The sequence below is a fragment of the Anolis sagrei genome, chromosome 6 (genome assembly GCF_037176765.1).
Source record: "Anolis sagrei isolate rAnoSag1 chromosome 6, rAnoSag1.mat, whole genome shotgun sequence".
Lineage (NCBI taxonomy): Eukaryota > Metazoa > Chordata > Lepidosauria > Squamata > Dactyloidae > Anolis > Anolis sagrei.
This window is the reverse complement of record NC_090026.1, coordinates 27,053,070-27,073,216: the sequence shown is the minus strand read 5'-3', so window position 1 is coordinate 27,073,216 and position 20,147 is coordinate 27,053,070. Positions and strand designations below refer to the sequence as shown.

Here is a 20,147-nt window from a genome sequence, read left to right as displayed (position 1 = left end):
TTGAGTTTACTCTCAATGAAGATAGTGCTTTGTGTTTACTGAATAGTCACAGAAATGTAGTGTGTATATACAGAGGCGGCCCTAGGTAATTTTCGATGGTAAGCAAACAGTATTTTGCCCCCCCCCCCCCCCAACCAATCATTGATATATATTTTCTGTTCGTCGTGGGAGTTCTGTGTGCTGTATTTGGTTCAATTCCATCATTGGTGGAGTTCAGAATGCTCTTTGATTGTAGGTGAACTATACATCCCAGTAACTACAACTTGCATAGCTCAAGGTCTATTTTCCCCCAAGAGCGCCTAAAGAGCGCCCCTGGGCAATATCAACTATACTGCAAATGCTTACTTTGCGTAATGGGTTGAGCCGCCCCTGTGTATATATCCTGTAACATTCTCTTCGTCCTGATATGCTTCAGAACTGACCTTTGTCATTGAAAACAATATGCAGACTTAAAGATTTATACAGACTTTAGAAGTATCATTGATTGGGCAGAGTTGCAAAAGCCACCGAGGGGGCTTCTTTATACACTATTTGTTTTCTTTCCTTTCTCCATAGTGTTATCTATCCAGATGGTCTATATGGTTCCGATCTCTACGTAAGTCCTTGCCTTGTTCTCTATGGGGTATAGGACTCAGAGTGTTGAGTGTGTGTAGTGTCAGCAGTCCAAGGAAGAAGAAGAAGAAGAATAATAATAATAATAATAATAATAATAATAATTTATTTGAAGGTACTCAGGATGGTTTCCAACATATAAGGCAAACATTCAATTGCCAAGAAGAAAATCATACAGTCAGATTAAAATACAAGCATCATAAAACACAAAAATCCTACTAAAACACAATAAAAAATTCAAACCGATTGCAATTATAACTTCATCAGATAAGGTTCAACAGAAGCTAAAGGCCAGGACTACAAAATGGGCATGGTTAACTATAAAAGATCTGGGCAAGGGATAATGCAAACGGTGTATCATAGGGCCAGGGAAGTGGACAAAGTACTGAGTACAGGGCTTTAGATAAAGGCAAGAACAGTGAGATTTTTCAGTAAAATTTTCAGAGTGGGAGCGCTAGCAAATAGCCTTATTAGCAAATGCATTGACAGGTTTTTGCCATTGCCTGAGGGTGGAGGTATGTAGCTTGTCAATGGTAGATTTTCAAGGTTGTGAGATGATTTGAACCTTGATCTCCAGAATTGTAGTCCAGCACTCAAACCACTACATAGATCTAATGTTCTTCTTTTTGGTTTTTTGGATTTGCAGGGTTATCCTGCAGCCTACAGAGTGGCACAGACACCAGCGGCTGCAGCAGCAACAGCAGCAGCAGCTTATAGTGATGGGTAAGTTTGACGACCCTCTATTATGCAGGTTTGTAAAGAATTGTATCATCCTAAGTGGGAAGAGATTGAAAAATAGTCAAGCATCACTTTTGGGGTGGGTTTTTTTAATTGCTTTTTGTGGAAAACAATTGTATTTTCCCTGCTGTGCAAATAAGTTTATTTTATGTAAAATTATTTTATGATGTTTTGTGGAAAGTTTTGTGTAAATTTATATTGTCCGTTTTTTTGTGTGCTGCACTTCAGAATAGAAGGATATAAATAACATTCTATTATTATATTATTATTATTATTATTACTGTTTTAAACACACACTTTCATAATACATAGTACAGTGCAGAGAACATTCTGATTTTTAAAAAAATGTTTTCATGTACAAGAAGGAAAGGAAGATTTCTATCCTTGATTTGATTCATGTACAAGTCCTCTTGGGTTTTGCCCCATCCTAACAGGTATGGACGGGTCTACACTACAGCTGAGCCCTATCACCACACAGTGACCCCCGCCTATGGAGTCGGTGCCATGGTGAGCTATTCTATTAGTGGGTCAAGCAATTCATAGTCTGGTTGTAGAGTTATAGAGCAGGGAGGAGGGGAGGAAACCCTATTTTAAAGAAGGCTAAGCCCTCTGGAAAGGCCAGCTAGTACAGTCTAGACCAGTGGTTCTCAACCTGGGGTCCCCAGATTTTTTTTGCCTACAACTCCCAGAAGTCCCAGTCAGTTTACCAGCTGTTATGATTTCTGGGAGTTGAAGGTCCAAAACATCTGGGGACCCCAGGTTGAGAACCTCTGGTCTAGACCAAGAAGGTCAAAATATGGCCACCAAAAGCCCTCCAAAACCTGATGGGCTTTCCCTCTCTGAAACCATACAATTGCCCCTAAAGTCCATCTTACTATGACTTCCATCATTTCCTGTTGCCATTTTGAGAGGGATTGTATGAGAAAAATGTGGCATTTGGACTATATGCATGTCTGCCTACAAGGGTACTGGGCAGAAATTGGTCTCCGATCCTTCCAGTTTCCCACCTTGGAGGCAATCCTGAAATCTTACCGTCACTAACAATACTAAATATATATATAAATATTTTTGTGAAGGATCAAGAAGTTGATGGGGGAAAAACGTGATCCTTTCTAAGCTTATTAAAAACAAAGACTTGTGCCTTTCTGATGACTGGAGACCGGAAAACAGGGTAGATAGTTCTCAGAACATTCAGAAAAATTACTTTTTAAACTGTAATTCCTAGGTCAAATGGAGATTTTAGGAATTGTAGTTCCAAAAGATAACTTTTATTTCTTTCATATTCTTAGAAACCTATTGCCACATCGGTATCAGCAGTGCTATAAAATGTCCTGCAGATGGCAATGTTTACTAGCCTATTAGGGATCTTCTGATGTTCCACCTTTATAACTCTGATTTGATCCTATTAGAGATTCCTCTTTGAGTGTTGGCCATTTAGTACTGTATTTTCTGGCATATAAGACTTATTTTTAACCCAGGAAAATCTTCTCAAAAGTCGGGGGTCGTCTAATATGCCAGGGGTCATCTTATTGGGCGGGTGCTAAAACTTCCGAGCTCAACTGGAGAATCTGTGGTCGCCACATATGGTAGGGGGAGCTCAAAAACAGCCGTGGCCACATCCCCACCGTATCCAGCGACTGTATGAAAGCAGCAAGGGCAACATTGTACAAGTACGTAAGAAGAAAATCCACTCACCAGAATTTGTGGAAAGAAGTGACAACGTGGTCCCGATAACAACCGCCTTGAGTCGTCAATAGGCTGAGAAAGGCGGTATACAAGTATAGTAAATAAATAATAAATAACAAGGTGAGGGGGCACCTCATCAGGAAGGTGTAAGTGAAGGGCGGAGCAAGCTCAAAGTGTCCAGGACACTTGGGATATGGAAAAAAAGAGATAGAGCTGTGCCCAGAAAAACACGCCTCTTTCACCTGTCTGGCCCATCCTTGTATCCTATTACCATAACTCCTTCTCGGCCTCTCAGATCCTGCTCCTGAGGACTGCAGTGAAGCATCTCAGGCGTGCATGTGCGAGATCTGAGAGGCAGAGGTGGTATGGTAATAGGAAAATTACCATATTGAAATCAAATCTGATGTTTTTTAAATTTTTATTTGGTGTGCGTTGGAAGAGGGATAGTCTTATACAGTGAGTATATCCCAAACTATATATTTTAACTGGAAAAGTTGGGGGTCGTCTTATACGCCCAGTCGAATTATACGCTGGAAAATACAGTAAATCCCAATGGGCCTATTTTCTGCATCCCACCTAAAAATGGAAAATTCCCAACATCCTTAGAAGAAAAGATACAAGAGGAAAAAACATGCATTTTCCCAAAAGAAGGATATATGGAAATTGTTTCTGAACTGAAGGAGAACAAAGATGGCAGGCAGTATTGTGCCCTGTTCCCTGTCCCACATTTGTTCCTTTTAATTCATCTTGAAGATCTTTCATATCCCCCAGCATTTCACAGATGAAAACTGGAATATATGCGTCAAGCAACACCAGTACAGTCAAGATGACAAAAGTTATAAATGAGGAGGAATACACAAACTAGAAGAAGCTGTTGCGGTTTGCTTTTGCCTGAACTGTCTTGTCTCCCTCCCTTGCTGAGTTAATGGAGCTTACTTCCGTTACAGAATTCAGTTTTCTGTAACTTAAGTAAGCTGGAAAAAAAGGGAAACTTGGAAGAGAAGACATATTTTAAAATAGCTGACAAAAATGAGGATTATTTTTTGACAAATTGGGCTGGTTGAGAGCATGCTGCAGAAAAATCCAATGCTTGGAAGAGAACAAAACTTTAGAGAGCAAAAACTTAGGAGCGGGAGTCTCCAAACAGCTGAATGAGAAATTGGATGTTCAGCAGCCACGTAAAGCAAGTAGGCTATTTAGGGAGGAAGAATGGAAAGCCTTGAGTAACCTGGATAAAGGCATGACTGACTGGAACCCTGAATGGAACTTTTTTTTCATAGATAAAGCCAGACACAGAATTAGCCAAAATGTTCATGGTACTTTTCAGACTGATTTTCTAAATAAGCCGGTGAGCTCACAGTTTAATATGTGAGATTTTGAGAACAGCAGATCAGATGAATATTTTTTTTTCATGTCAGAAGCAACTTGAGAAACTGCAAGTTACTTCTGGTGTGAGAGAATTGGCCGTCTGCAAGGACGTTGCCCAGGGGACGCCCGGATGTTTTGATGTTTTATCATTCTTGTGGAAGGCTTATCTCATGTCCCCGCATGAGGAGCTGGAGCTGATAGAGGGAGCTCATCCACGCTCTCCCCAGATTCAAACCTGTGACCGTCTTCAGTCCTGCCGGCACAGGGGTTTAACCCACTCCGCCACCGGGGATGAATAGTGAATAATGAGGCAGCTATATTCCTTAACGATCAACTGTCCAGATTTGGCAGGGACAGTCCTGATTGATTCCCTGTGATTGCACTTTTGCAGCTGCTTTTAAAACACCCTGGTTTTTCTTCCCTTCTCCCACTTTCCCCTTTCAGACTGACTTAACTTCTGTTGTTACAGTCTGACTTCAAATGCAGAAGTACTTTGCATTCAATGAATCCAGCAAGGAGAGAGAAGGGGGTAAAGTATTGCCCTTTCTTGTAGTCAAAAGCAAAATGCTGCAGCCTTTCATGTGTTTTTCCTTAATAGTAAGTCTTGCCATCTGGACCACAGACTGATGCTTGGCCACATGCATCCCAGTTTTAATCTGTCAAACGTTGTTGAGTATGACATAAATGTGCCGCTTTGGGAGGTAAAGGTATCTGGGACTTTGAAATCCCTTCCCTATTGTGACTGTTAAGCACCACAACCTACTTCCAAATCTCACATTCCCATGACATGCATACTTCTTCTCTATTTGGCAGGCTAGCTTGTACCGAGGAGGATGCAATCGATTCACTCCATACTGAAGGACCAAGCGCTGGTGCTAAGAAACTAAGAAGTGCCTGTGAACTGTTGGCACAGATGGTGGGACCTGGCGCTAAGAACATATGTCTGTGTGTCTGTGTTCATGTATAAGGAAAAGAGGTGGGCAGGTGGGTGCTTGGTACAGTTCCTTCCAAACCATCGTACACTGTTGCTGCAGCTGGACAGATGAAAATTTGGGAGTCTCTCCTAATCCCTCTCAGTTTCAAAATTACACCTTGCATTGTGCTGTCGGACAAAGTTGGATGCAGAAAAGAAATGGATAAGGTGCAAAGTCACTACTAGTTTACAAATCTTGGGAGCAGCGAAGGGCACTGGATTAAAACCTAAGTTTAGAATAGTCTCCTTTTTGGGACTAAATAATTCCCAGAATCCACCATCTTAAAGGAGTAAGAATTTAGAGAATCCTGGGAGCTGTAGTCCAAAAGAGAGAACTTTTCTGATCTCTTATTTAAAAATGATGGTGCCTGGGATTGAAGGGAGTTGGAAAGCTAGAAAAGTCACCATGTTTCAACCACATCCTTGAGTGTGAGATGACCTGAAATACGTTTAGAGATGCTTCAGAGATAAGATAGTTTTTGAAGGTTCCTATCACAGTTTAAAACTGGTTCAATTATCATGGCACAAGCTTAAGAATCCTGGGAGAAATTCAAGTAGGGAGTAGTGTCTATGAATCGGTCTCTGCCCAACAGGATCATTCTTTGAGTTTGGTGCTTCTGTGTGGAGTACTATGACAATTAACTAGTTTATGCTTGCTTCTATCAGCCACAGCTTCTCCAAAAGATCATGGGAATTGTAGTGTGAAAATGTTGTCTACAATTTCCAGGGAGATGGAACAACTGTTTGCCCAGTTAATATGTTCTGTGACAGACATGACATAAGGCAGGGGTGGACACCTCTGAGATGATGGGCAGGAACTGCCGCCATTCCTGACCATCGGTCATGCTGACTGGGACTGTAGGAGGGGTTAGAATCTGTTGTCGCTGGAAGAGCCAAATGTGCCCTGATGGAGATCATGTCAGATTCAAAACCAGCTCTCTGGAGTTCTTCCCTTGCTTCTCCTCATTCCCTCTCGCTTTTCTTCTCTTTTTGATTGCTCTGTGGTATTTCTCTCTTTAATGCTGTGCTTCCACTACACTCCTTTATTGTGTTCTCTCCTCTGTTTTAGATCTGCTTTGGGTATCAGTTCAGGACAAACAATGGCTGAATTAAGCCTCATTTTTCTGTGAAAACATTTGGGATTTTTTTTAATGCATCATCACTATTATTTTAAGTAATATCATTTTTACACAATAATATTTTGTTTGTAAATAACAATTCTTACTTTTAATTCTGTCCAAGAGAGAAAGCATATGATCTAGTGCAAGACTGAAAACTAAATACTTTATTTTTAGGCAGTCAGAAAATAAAAAGCTAACTCTTTAAGACTTCATCTTAAGTACTTTCATTTCCCCCTGAAGGCCGCTGATCCCAAAGCAGAATCTGTTTCTATTCCTATCAATTTGCTTCACACCTGTACCTGGGCTTGAGTGTCCGTGGCATTGTTCCTGCTCAGTTCATGGTTCAATATCTCAGGGAAACCCTTCTAAATAGATGCTTGTTCTTTTCACTGTTTTCTTGTTACTGTAATAAAATCCTGATTCTGGCTAACTTCTCTCACTCTGCCTCTTCTTCTTTCTCTTCCTCCTTCTCTGTAACTGCATTTGTCCTCTTTTCCTTGTCCAGACCATTGGCTTACAGGTGGTGCTTGGTATCTGCTGGGGATTAGTTCCAAGACCTCCCTAGATGCCCAAATTAAAAATATCTAGAATTTAAAAATATCTGGAATTAAAAGAAATTCAAGCCATGGGTGTTTGAATCTCTGAAAATTGAGAACTAACTATACTTGCATCCAGCTTTCCACTCTTGGTTCACAGAGACTACAAAATTCAGACTAGGGACATGCAGATCTTAGGCCCTTTCTACACTGCCATATAATCAGTTCAAAGTAGATAATCTGGATTGTATATGGCAGTGTAGATGGGGCCTTAAAAAAGGATAACTTCTGCTTTTCATATATTGGCTCATCCATTGTTTGCCTCTGGTTAAACAGACTTGGGGTCCTTCCAGACAGGCCCTATATCCCATGATCTGATCCACGTTTTCTGCTTTAAACTGGATTGTATGAGTCTGCACTGCCAGATAATCTGGGATAAGCAGTAAACCTGGGATCAGATCCTGGGATATAGGGCCTCTCCAGAAGGGTCCATAGAATGGTTTATTTGTTAGAAAATAAATACAAGCCTTCAAAATTTGTTTTTCCATAGGTGGCAGTGGAAAAAAATCTTCCCTCAACATACTTAACACTGCTTAGAGCAGTGGTTCTCAACCTGTGGGTCCCCAGGTGTTTTGGCCTACAACTCCCAGAAATCCCAACCAGCTGTTAAGACTTCTGGGAGTTGAAGACCAAAACATCTGGGGACCCACAGGTTGAGAACCACTGGCTTAGAGCCTAAGGACCCAGTCACATTACACAGTTATTGCACTATGGTTCCACTTGAATAGCTATTTCAACATCTTATGGAATTCAGGTGTCTGTGGTTTAATGAAACACTAAATCTCTGAAACTGCGCATTCTAAGGCTGGATGTCCCCACTGCCCTATATCCTAGGATCTGATTCCAGATTATCTGCTTTGAACTAGATTATATGAGTCTCCACTGCCCTATAATCTGAGTTAAGAAGATAATCTGGGATCAGATCCTGGGATATAGGGCAATGTAGAAGGGGCCTAAGTACCGACCATAAATCCAGGGGTTCCCCAGAGGATGCTGCCACTACACCAAAAGTGGAATGAAAATGCTACAACTGTGTAGTGTGAAATGTTTCTGAGAGTGTAGTTGGAAATAAATTGGTAAACACTGCAACATTAACTTTCTTACTGTTCTTTGGAGAGGGAAAATCAAAATGATCTGTTTTTGGAATGTAGAACAGTCATAAGACATTATTATTAATGCAGGCGTTCCCTACAACCAAATGATTTTGAGGCTCAGCATCCAACTCAAGAATGTATGCTTTCCCTGCTAAAATACTAAGCTCCTAGACCTTATGGCGATGAAGTTTGAAAGTGATGGTCAATACTTACTGACATTTTGCAAAGTATACCAATTTGTGATGTGTAGGGATTAGAGCTGGGACATGTCTGCTTATTATCTCAAAAAATATACAGATTTTAGACAGATACTAGTCACATACCCACAAATACATGGAGTAACCATGGATCCCATATCCATGGTTTCATGTACCAGATCCCAGGGGAAATGCTCTAAGAATTTGCTAGATCTTCCAGGGCAACTCTATGATATGCTGGGACTACAAGTTGGGTAATTTAAGGGTGTTTGGTCATATTGCAGTTTATGTGATCTGGCCAGAAATGTATCTCCCCCATATCCATACACATGCACACGTATCTCAATTCATAGAATCATAGAGCTGGAAGAGACCTCGTGGGCCAACCAGTCCAACCCCCCACCAAGAAGCAGGAAAATCACATTCAAAGCACCCTCGACAGTCATTATAAACCTAGTGGAGACGTTATCTGATTCCCCCCCCCCCCCCCCCAGTGTTGATGGAGAACAGCCTCTGATGAGCCAATGTTCTTGTCAAAATCAACTGACATGCTGTTTCTCATAACCTCGTATTTTTATATTTTCCCTCAAAGGAAATGGTCTTCACTTGGCATAATATATACATTAGGGTTAGGACAAACCTTTAGTGATACTTCATTGATATCTTGCTTTATGCCGCTTGCTCTTTCTCTTCTCACTCTTACATCTCTCCTACCAACCCTGGGTGATATTTTTCGCTTTTGACGATCTTCACTGTATCTCCCTCTCACATGGCCTGTCACTATTTCTACACAGCTTCATGGAAGGCTTTTCTTCTGGCATGTTACCCTCTGGACCATTCTTTAAAGCAAAACCAAACATAATTGCAAAGTCTGGGGAAATATTTTTAGACTATAGCTTCAGAACCTCTGAGGTAGCCCTTTATGGATCTGAACTTTGCTATAGCTCTGAACCTTGAATAGAGACATCCTTCTATATATGGATGTGCTTTAGTTCATTCACGTTGCTGTCTGTTGTAGGCAAAAAGGAGCCTTAGGGTCCTTCCACACTGCATACAACCCAGAATAACCCACCATACCTGCTTTGAACTGGAATATCTGGGTCCACACTGCCATATATCCCAGTTCAAAGCAGATAATCTGGGATTTTATTCAGCTGTGTGGAAAGGGACTTAGAAATATGTATTCCATTAAGCATTGGAGTCCCAGCTTCAGTTGAGGTGTATCATATATACTTGTTTATGACTCAATCTCATGTATATAGAAATATAAAGGGTAAATGATCTTTGGCAACACTTACCTTGATAAACTTGCAGACTGAGCTATGTCTTTGCAAAGAACCTGGAATTGATTATGGCTCATAAGCTACACTTCATAGGATTCAACAGGTAACTGACTGCAAGACAAATACCACATGATTTCAAGCAAAACAAAGACATTTTGCCTAAAAGGAATTGGAGGCAGATTTCGGAACCTCACTCCTTCCTTTGTGATTTCTCTTCATTCCTTTTGGTTTGCATGTCTCTTTTCTTTTGCCTCTCCCTCTTTGCATGTTTATAAGCTTTTATCTCTCCTATCGTGTTGCTCTCCTCTTGCAATTGCTCAGTTTTTACCTCATGTTTTTATTTGCATTCTTTCTTGCATGCTTCTTCATTCTTATAATTGTACACCTGCTTTCCTCTTGCTTTTGTATGCTTCTTCCTGGCTGCTTTTTTCTCCTTTTTGCCTTGTCTGGTCTAAGTTAATTCTACACTGCATTTTTTCTGCTCTTTTTTTCTTTTCTCACCAGCTCATCTTCCTGCTATCTTTACTCTGCTTACTTTAGCTTTTTTCATCATTTCATTACCAAGAGTAGTGTGTTTTTCCTGCTCAGCCACTTGTCTTTTCCAATCCTTTTCTTTGTGCATGCTTTCCAGTTCTCCTGATTGCTGGTCCTTATTTGTCATGTTGTGTTCATTATCCTGTGCAAAGTAACTGCAGCATGAAAAATATGGAGGCGACTCCCTTTCCTCTTAGTACTCTATCTAATCTACTATATCTAACATTCATAAGAAAAGGCTGGCAATTGAAAACGATGGTGAAAAGCTACATTGCACAGTACTAGATTTACCATTGCAAAAATGACAATGGGAGTAACATGATGAATTTGGCTTCAGCATGCTTTTTTTCTCTTTATCTTTGCTTATACTCTGACTAGCTTGCTTTTCCATCAATCTTTTCCAGTCTTTGACACTTCTCTCTCTCTCTCTCTCTCTCTCTCTCTCTCTCTCTCAAACAAATCAGTATTTCTGCATTACACATGCACAAGTTGATACCACTGTTTCTAATCCCACTAAATTTTGGAATTTGTAGTTTGCTGAGGTACCAAGAATTCCCTGGAAAAGGGGCTGTCCTTCAGTCTACACCTCTAGAGCTCCCCATCAGGAGAAAGATAGGATAAAAATAAAGTATATAAGCAATTATGAGTATCTCACCAAACTACAGCTCCCAGGATTTGATGGGATGGAACCATGATGTTAAAGATAGTATTAAACTGTTGCAAGTATGTAGTGTGGATACTTTTTCTCCCCATTTCATATTCAGACACAACCCCACTTTTTCTTGATCCCTTTATTTTACTTCACTTCACTTTACTTTGTTCAAGGGCTGGAGTAGGCATTGAGCAAAGGCTTTCAGTAGGACCTCTTTGAGATACAAGCAGGCCTTTGCTGTTGATCATATTAGGGTTGCCAGTGATAGTATGATAGCTGGGTCCGTAAGGCTTAGGTTTCAGGTAAGGGTTAGGGTTTTACCATTAAAGAATTATTGCATTCAGTCTATAATATCTGTATTTGGTTCTGCGTTGCACAAATAGTGCTCCCGAAGAAGCAAAGCGTAAAGAGCGTAAGACTCAGAGCTTCCGCACCCAGCTTTCATACTATTACCAGGTTGCCACTCTTTTGTTTGAGATGAATTCCTATCAGCTATTAGCCTTTTATTTGTATACCTTTCCCTTTTTCAATCATGGCATGCAGATAGGATTTTCCACCCATTTGTCTTCCCCACCTTATCAAGGCATTGGTCGGACTCAATCATGCTTAGCTTCAATAACATTACAGTAATAAGTACAGTGAGCCCTTGGTATCAGCTGGAGTTTGGTTCCAGTATCCCCTATGGATGCAAAAGTCTGTGGGTGCTCTAGTCTCGTTATATACAGTCCCATAAGGAAATGGTACCCCTTATATAATATGGCAAAATCAAGGTTTGCCTTGGGATTTTTCAAAATTTTCAAGCCATGGAAGGTTGCATCCTTGGATGTGAAATCTGTGGCCACGGAGGGCTTAGTGTACTGTACTTAGAGCCTTTGATGTAGGATAAATTGTGAGCAATCCTCGTCGTCTTGCTTGCTTGCTTGCTTCTTCATTCCCTTCATTGCTTCTCTGTCTTCTCTCCCTTGCTCCCTGTGCTCTCATTCCACTTTCTATTCCATTGCTCATCTTTTCTTCTCCCTTCTTGCTTTGGCTATTGTTTTCGCCCTCCATTGTCTTTGCTTGCATTCTTTGGAAGTATAATGCTTTTTCTCTTTTTCTCTTATCAGCCCTGCACTTCCATTCCATGCTTTCTGATCACTCAGGCTGATACAAGACATGCATGTTTGCTAAGCATGTACTCACTGATTTGGCTATATAGTGGGATGCGTCTCCTTTACATCTCTAAATGGTGTGGGTGATGTCCACAAGGAAAAAAATGTATTCCTTCCATTGCCATCCCAGCTTCCATTGATTTTGTTTTCTCCACCCCAGCCGAGCTTCCACATTGTAGCAGAGCATAATGAGGAGTAAAGCTCTGCATGATTTCATGATGTTTACTCCCACCAAATTGTGATAGTTAAATTGATTTGAGTTTTGGCAAATATATGCATGGCTGCTTTGACTCTCTCTGGGACTATTCTGCTCACCCTCTTTTTCTTCTTGCTTGCATGCCCTTTGCCTTTTCATCTCTCATATTGACTTTTGCTTGCTTCTGTTTCTCAATATCCTGGATGTGGGTTGAGGCTATGTCAACATCTGCGAGGAATGAATATGTTCCCCCTATTTATCTACTTAGGTCTGCATACAGAAACACCTCCAAATGATAAGGAATGTGAGATTTTCCACTGCAGTTTGAGCTCTGCTCTCCCTTCTCCCAATGACATGTGGCAGGGATGTCCAAGAAACTATCCAGTGAGCACTGTGTCCAATTCAGGAAAGAGGAGTTGGGTGATATGGCTTGGTAATTGACTAACCTTCAAGTTATTCGGTGACAGTTTCCCTTTGAGCTCTGCAAGGCAGAAGACGATGCACGTGTTGTGTCCTCCCAGTATTGGAAGAGGAGTTGAACAGAGGTAGAACAGGGATTTTCTCCATTGCTGCAGAAGGCAGCACTAGAACTAGTGTGTGGGAATGGTAGTCAATAGAATAATGACCCATAGACCTAGTGGGCTCTCCTTTACTGAGGTTGAAATTTTAGGGGATTCTGACCCATAGACCTAGTGGGCTCTCCTTTACTGAGGTTGAAATTTTAGGGGATTCTGTAGTTGTATTGCAAATTGCAGGTTCTGTTTTGACACAAGACTTGCTCTAGATATGTCACCCCCATATTTGGCTACCAGGAAATTGATGGATCACAACTTTCAGAATCCTTAACCACATGTTGGCTAGTGTTCTTGGGAGGGTCAAAGTCCAGCAACATCTGGAAATGAACATTCGAATTTATATGAATCTAAACTTTACTTGACAGTCTAAATCAGGGGTCCTCAAACTAAGGCCCGGGGGCCAAATACGGCCCTCCAAGGTCATTTACCCGGCTTTCGCTCAGGGTCAACTTAAGTCTGAAACTACTTGAAAGCACACAACAACACCAACAACAACTATCGTATCTCATCAGCCAAAAGCAGACCCACACTTCCCATTGAAATACTAATAAGTTTATATTTATTAAAATTGTTCTTCATTTTAATTATTGTATTGTTTTTAAGGTCACGAAGAGTCGGAAACGATTGAACGAATGAACAACAAATGGTTTTTAAGTGGGGGCTTTTTGCACTTCAAATAAGATATGTGCAGTGTGCATAGGAAATCATTCATGTTTTTTTTCCTTCAAATTATAATATGGCCCTCCAACAGTTTGAGGGATTGTGACCTGGCCCTCTGTTTAAAAAGTTTGAGGACCCCTGATCTAAATGGAAACTGTATATGCATGTGTAGATGGCTTATCTCAAGCTAGGGATGCTTCATACATCAAGATCCATAATCTAGAGATGCTCTCTGCCTCAATGAATCTCAAGCTATATGAATTGGCAGTTTTTCTCGTGTGCTAGAGAACACTATGATACTTGTGCCACATTGTGCACACATTCTTGATAAGTCAACTGCAGATGAGCTGCTAATGGCTTGTGGTTTGCCGTCAGCGTACAGACCACCACTTTAAGTTGCACTGTCTACCTCATTCTGTCCTCACCATCCCTCTCTCTTCCCTTACACCTTTTCCCATATTTCCCTTATTTCTTGTTGATCCCTTATCTCTTTTATTCCTTTTGTTTGCCTGCTTTCCTCTATTGTAATTTTTCAATTTCATCCAAATCTGACACTAATCTTTATTTTGCATTTGGTTTTCTGACTGATCTTTTTCCTTTTGCTCATTGAGATGCTTGTTGCTTCTTCATGTCTTTCTCTCATCATGATTGCATGTTTTCTCTGACTTATCTCTTCCATATACAGTCTCCCTCAGGAACTTAGTTTATTTGAAATGTCTGTTTACTTGTTCATTTTTCAATGAATGCTTATCTTGCCAGTCTTTCATCTCTTGCTGCTTCTAAATACACTACCTCATTCACACACACACCTTCTCTTTCTCTCACTGACAGACACATACAAACATATACGTACACAGACAAGTTTGCAGCTTCCATTTTAACATTTTCCTAAAGAATAGGATGAAATTTATCAACCTGATATAATGATGACCTCATTCTCTTCATTTCTCTACTTCTTATCCTCTACTTATTATTCCTCCTCTTCCCCTCCTCGTTTTTATTCTTCTTCCCTCCTCCACTTATTCTTCCTCTTCTTCCTCCCCTCTTTCTCTTGTTCTCCCCTTCCATTAGTTCCTTCTTTTATTCATTCTCTTCCTTTTTAATTTCATCTTCTTCCTCCTCTTGTTTTTTCTCCTTCTATTTTCACATCATCTCTTTCTTCTTGACTAATGGTCTTCTCATCCACTTCTTCCGCTTGCTCTCCCTTCCTGTCTATCTTCTTCCTCCTCCTCTCTATTCTCCTTCTCCTCCTCTTTCTTCCTGTTCTGCCATCTCCTTCTCCTTCTCTACTTCATCCTCCTTCTCCCACTCTGTTCTTCTTTCCCTCCTCCTCATTCACAATCTCCTATTTTCCATTTTCTTCTTTTCCTTGTTTTCTTTTCTCTCCTCCCATTCTTCTTTTCCCTTCTCATCCTCCCTTCTCACTTCATTCTCCTCTACCTTTTCTTCCTTCTCCTCACTCTTCTGTGACTTTTCCTTCTTTTCATTCCTTCTCTTTCGCTTGTTTTCCATATCTTTCTGCTAATTCTTTTTATTCTTTCTTTTCTCTTTTCTTTGGCGTTTCCTTCTCTTTCTTCCTCCTCTTCGTCTTGTTTTCTATTTCTTTCTTATCCTTTTTATTCTTTCTTCTTCTGTTTTTCTTCTCCCTCTTCCTTGGATTTTTCTCTTCCTCCTCTTCCCTTTTGCTTCTTTTTTCATTTCCTCCTCTCCTTTTTTTCTTGGCATTTCTTCTTCTTTCCTCTTGTTCTTTATTTCCTTCTGATCCTTATTTTTATCCCTCCTCTTCTTCTCCTTCTCTTCCTATTCTCCATTTCTTTCTGTGCCTTCTTTTTATTGCTCCTCTTCTCTTCTTCCGACTCCTCCTCTTCTTGCCCCCCCTCTTCTTTTCTTCATTCTCTACTTTCTCATCCTCCTATTCTGTTCCTCTGTTCCTCTCTTCCTCTCTTACCTCTGTTCTTCTTCTATCATCACTATTTTCTTTTTCTCTTCTTGTTGTTTTCTTCTTCAGCCTCCTGGTTTTTTCTTCCTTTCCCTCTTCTTATTCCTCATCTTACTTGGCTTCTTTTTCCGACTCCTCCTCTTCTTGCCCCCCCTCTTCTTTTCTTCATTCTCTACTTTCTCATCCTCCTATTCTGTTCCTCTGTTCCTCTCTTCCTCTCTTACCTCTGTTCTTCTTCTATCATCACTATTTTCTTTTTCTCTTCTTGTTGTTTTCTTCTTCAGCCTCCTGGTTTTTTCTTCCTTTCCCTCTTCTTATTCCTCATCTTACTTGGCTTCTTTTTTCCTTCTTCATCCTATTCTTCCTCAATTTATCTTCATACTCCTCTTTTTTCCTCCTCCTCCTCGTCATCCTTTTCATCTTCCTTGGCTGCTGTTTCTCCTGTTGCTCCTGCTGCTATTGCTCCTCCTCCTCTTCTTCTTCTCCACATCTTTGCTCCTTGCTCTCTTTTCCTCCCCCTTCCTCTGTTCTTTTTCTTCCAATTCTTTCTCTTCTTTTTGCTTTTCCTCTCTCTTCTTGTGCTCCTCTGTGGCTTGTTCTTGCTTCTCTTCCCCTTTCGGGGCTCTTTCTCCACCTTTTTTCTTCCCTCTCCTTTTCTCTCTTGCTTCTTTTCTCCCTCTCCTCCTCCTCCTCCTCCTTTTCTTCATCCTTTTCCAGTTCCTTAGCTCCTACTCCTCTTTCTCTTGATCTTCTTTCTCAATTTTCCTTCCTTATCCTCTTTCTGTTTTTTCTCCTACTTCTTCCTCCTCTTCTTTCTTCTCTCTCTTTTGGTGCACCTCTGCTTCTTGATCTTTCTCTTCTCCTTCTTTCTGGACTCTTCCTTCATCTTTTACCATCTATCGTCCTTTCCTTCTTCTTTCTCCCCTTCTCCTTTTCTTCTTCCTTTTCCTCCTCTTTTGCCTTCTCCTGTTTTTCTTTTTCATCTTCTTCCTCCCTCTCTTCTTCTTTCCCTTTTCCTCCTCCTCTGCCTTTTCTTCATCTTCTTTGGCTGCTGCTCATCTTCTTTCTTTATCTCTGTCTCCTTTCCTTCCTGTTTTCTTCCATCTGTTCTCGCTTTTTTCCCTTCTTGCTTCTTTGCTTTGCTACTAACTTTCTATATTTTATGGCTTCATTTACTTATTTTATTGCCTTTTATTTATGATTCCTTGCCTGCCCTCTCTTTGCCTGCACTTGATTATTGCTTTTAGTCTTGCTCACTTCTCAGGCCCCATCTACACTGCTATATAAAACCCAGATTATCTGCTTTGAAGTGGATTACATGGATTTTACATGGCAGCGTAGATGTGTCCTTAGTCTTGCCTCCATGTAGACATTTTTTTCTTTCAAGACAATTTAAAGACAACATTTAGGTGTTAGATTACCTGAAATTCTGAATTTGTTTGCCTAATGGCTATGAGCGGGTGTATTTAAATAGGAATATATACTTCCTACTACAGATTGAATATTGCTTGTCTTAAATGCCTGAGATGAGAAATATTTTGGATTTTGGAATACTTGTACTTGTATATTTATAAATAATGAGATATTTTGGAAATGAGTCCCAAGTCTAAACACAAAATTCATTTATGTTCTATATATCCCTTATACACGTACCCTAGAAGGCAATTTTATGCAATATTTTAAATAATTTTGTGCATGAACCATCAGAAAGCAAAGGTGTAACTGTCTCAAATATGGACAATGTTAGAGTATTTTGGAATACCAGATAAAGGATATGCTCAACCTGTATTTAAGTAGGAATATATAGCAATAGTACTATATATAGTTCCACAGTTGAAAATGTGGGAAATCAGCCCTGCTGTGTTTGAAGATCTCATTCTGCCAACTGAGCAAATTTAGTACCAGTGCTCAGATAACTATTGGCTACTTGAACATACTTGAAATCACGTACATGCAATCACAAAGAAGACTTTGATTTTATTTCATGCCATTGCAAATTAATGCAAATGCAGGTACTTGTTAGGTGTCAACCATTCACTGCAAGGAGGAAGACACAGTGCAACACAATTTAAGTGGTCATCACCGTAATGTAAATGGTCTTTAATTGTGTTCATTGACACTCCCCATGTTAGCTCTCTCAAACTCACCCGCTTTCCTCTTACTGTTGCTTTTCTTCTTGTCCTGATGCTGTCCCAAATCTGTCTTTTAATTCACTTCTTTTCCCACTTATGCAATATAGAATTGGCTCTACCATGGCCAGTCTGCTGAAATAAAACCTATTTAGTGAATTTTAGGGATATCATGGAGCCCCTGCTGGTGCAGTGGGTTAAACCCTTGCACTGGTAGGACTGCTGACTAAAAGGTCGGCGGTTCAAATCCGGGGAGCATGGTGATCTCCTGTCTGTCAGCTTCAGCTCATGTGGGGACATGAGAGAAGCCTCCCACAGGATGGTACAACATCCTGGCGTCCCCTGGGCAACATCCTTATAGAAGGCCAATTTTCTCACACCAGAAGCAACTTGTGGTTTCTCAAGTCACTCCTCACACAAAAAAGGGATATCATCAAAAACTAGGATTCAGAACGGCATGATGGGTACTTGTATCAACCATAAAGACTTCTGTCTCCCTTCTCAGAGTTAGGCATTGGCTGACCCTTGGGTGAGGTCCCTTGCACACAACCCAATTACAGTACTTAGCAGTAGTTAAAGCAGAATCATAATACTGTAACTGTGTTGTGTGGTTGCAACATCCTGTCATATCCTGGAATCTATAGTTTAGGAGAGCCTATTTGCAGTTCTCAACCAGAGAGCTCTAATGCCTGAGCAAACTGGAAATTCCAAGGTTCCGTGGCAATTAGTGGCCTATAACACCATTATTGTATAATGTGAAAAGATCCTAAGTCACAAATCCACCAAACCCACCACCACCACCACCACCACCCAGTGTTGATTTTTGAATAATCAAACAAAGCAAATACGGCACCAGTGTTGTTTTGCTAATACAGCTAATATTTAATGATATGTCTTTATAAGGTGTTAGAAGAAGAGTACACTTGTGTATTTGTGTGTATGTACTTGGTAGCACAAAAGGCAGAAGAGATTCAGAGCTCGTGCCAAATTTGAATTCCCCACTTCTATTTCCACTTCTGGGTATTTCCACAGAATTTCAATGACTTGTCCCTAAACTACCTTCAGCCCTTCATGACTGAGTCAAGATTTTGGAAGAAGGGGGCGGGGGGAGAGAGAGCCAACAACTGAAAGTTTTCCTTTTCTTGCCAAATAGAAAATGGACATCTGCATGTGTGTGAATGAAGAAATGTTAGATGGGAAATTTCCACTTGACAAAGGCAGCTACCTTATGTTGTTAGGAGCTGCTTAATAGTATTCAAATGCCTTTTTACGTGTGTGTAGACTTGATTTGACCTTTTTGTTGTTTTCCCATAGTGGTTGTGACCATTTGGATGTGTGGGTGCAGGTCCCTGCATATTTATTGTTGTTATTCTGAATAAAGATTTGAACTCAGTTCTCTGTCCAGTTCTATTATTTTATGACACATAGCTAAATCAAGTACTCAGATTTGCAATGTCCATTCTATGCTTTGTTTGACAGTATGTGTGTTGTATGTCCCATCCCTCCAAATATGGTTTTCTGGCTACATTTCCCCATTTAAAATTTTATTGTGCAGTTTTCATGTTTCCTGATGGAAGTTGGCGATACAAGGAAATGAAATAAGTAATTTATCATTAAGAGAGATGGAAACATTGACTTTACAACAGCCAAATATCTTGGAGTTTGAAATTATGGAACTGTAATCCATAATTCTAATTTTTATTTACAGATGGCATTTGAAGGGACTGAGTGTAATATTGTATTTCCTAATAAAATTGATTTTTTTCAGTTATGTTTACTTTTCTTTTCTGAATATTCCTTCCTTTGCATGATCTTACAGGTAGTGACATTTATTTAGAAATACATACATATTTAACATATTACATATTAACAAGTATCTTCAGTTAGATTAATGTGACTCAAGGTTGGATGCAAGGTAAACAGGTATTTTAAAAAACCAAATATAGCCCATAGTCTGCCCTTTTCCTACCCCTAATTTAGTGGCTGAGATTAAGGTTATGACAGGTTGCTTTGTAACAAAATTATCAGAGCAGTTACAGAATCTGAACCATATGCTATTTTAAAGAGCCAATCAACAAAATCCTCCCCAGACCAAAATATTAAGTTGAAAATGGTGATCCTAAGACATTCTACAACTGAAAGAATGTAGGAAAAAGTATCATATTTAAGAAACTGCCTGCAAAATAAATATTACAGAAATCAAATAAAAGGTAAAGGTTTCCCCTCGATAGTAAGTCTAGTTGTGTCCGACTCTGGGGGTTGGTTCTCATCTCCATTTCTAACCCTCAATTTTTTTAGTGATGTTCTTAATTTACTATCCTGATCGTACAGTTTTTTAATATTGAAAACATAAAAAGAAGATTTTTAATGTTAAAAAAGTATTTATGGCAACATGGTACCAATGCCTGCTTGGATAAGCATGGAGAAGAATACAATTGAGCTAGCCACCATTTTTCCCAATCATCTCTGCATTCTGGACCAGATGCAGAAGCCATAAACATTTGGTGTGTTTTGGCCAACACACAAGAAACTGTCACTGTCACCAAAAGTGATTTGTTGGAGAAGGCAGGCCACATCTGCTGGTTGGATGAGGAAAAGCAAAGAGCAGAGAAAACAGAGCAAAAGGAAGATGAAGGTGTAACT

General features: G+C 40.1%; 1 protein-coding gene across 3 annotated transcripts in view; it reads left to right on the top strand.

Annotated features, from left to right (window-relative positions):
- The window catches only part of LOC132778072 (RNA binding protein fox-1 homolog 1-like), a 57,258-nt gene extending 38,362 nt beyond the window's left edge, over nucleotides 1–18,896 (top strand). For all 3 annotated transcript variants that reach the window (XM_060780692.2, XM_060780691.2, XM_060780693.2), the window contains exons 9-12: nucleotides 556–595; nucleotides 1,259–1,335; nucleotides 1,785–1,857; nucleotides 5,218–18,896. In XM_060780692.2, coding sequence (XP_060636675.2) covers nucleotides 556–595; nucleotides 1,259–1,335; nucleotides 1,785–1,857; nucleotides 5,218–5,262 — 235 coding nt within the window. In that variant the 3' untranslated portion in view covers nucleotides 5,263–18,896. The remainder of the gene's footprint in view (nucleotides 1–555; nucleotides 596–1,258; nucleotides 1,336–1,784; nucleotides 1,858–5,217) is intronic.
- Nucleotides 18,897–20,147: the final 1,251 nt, after the last annotated feature.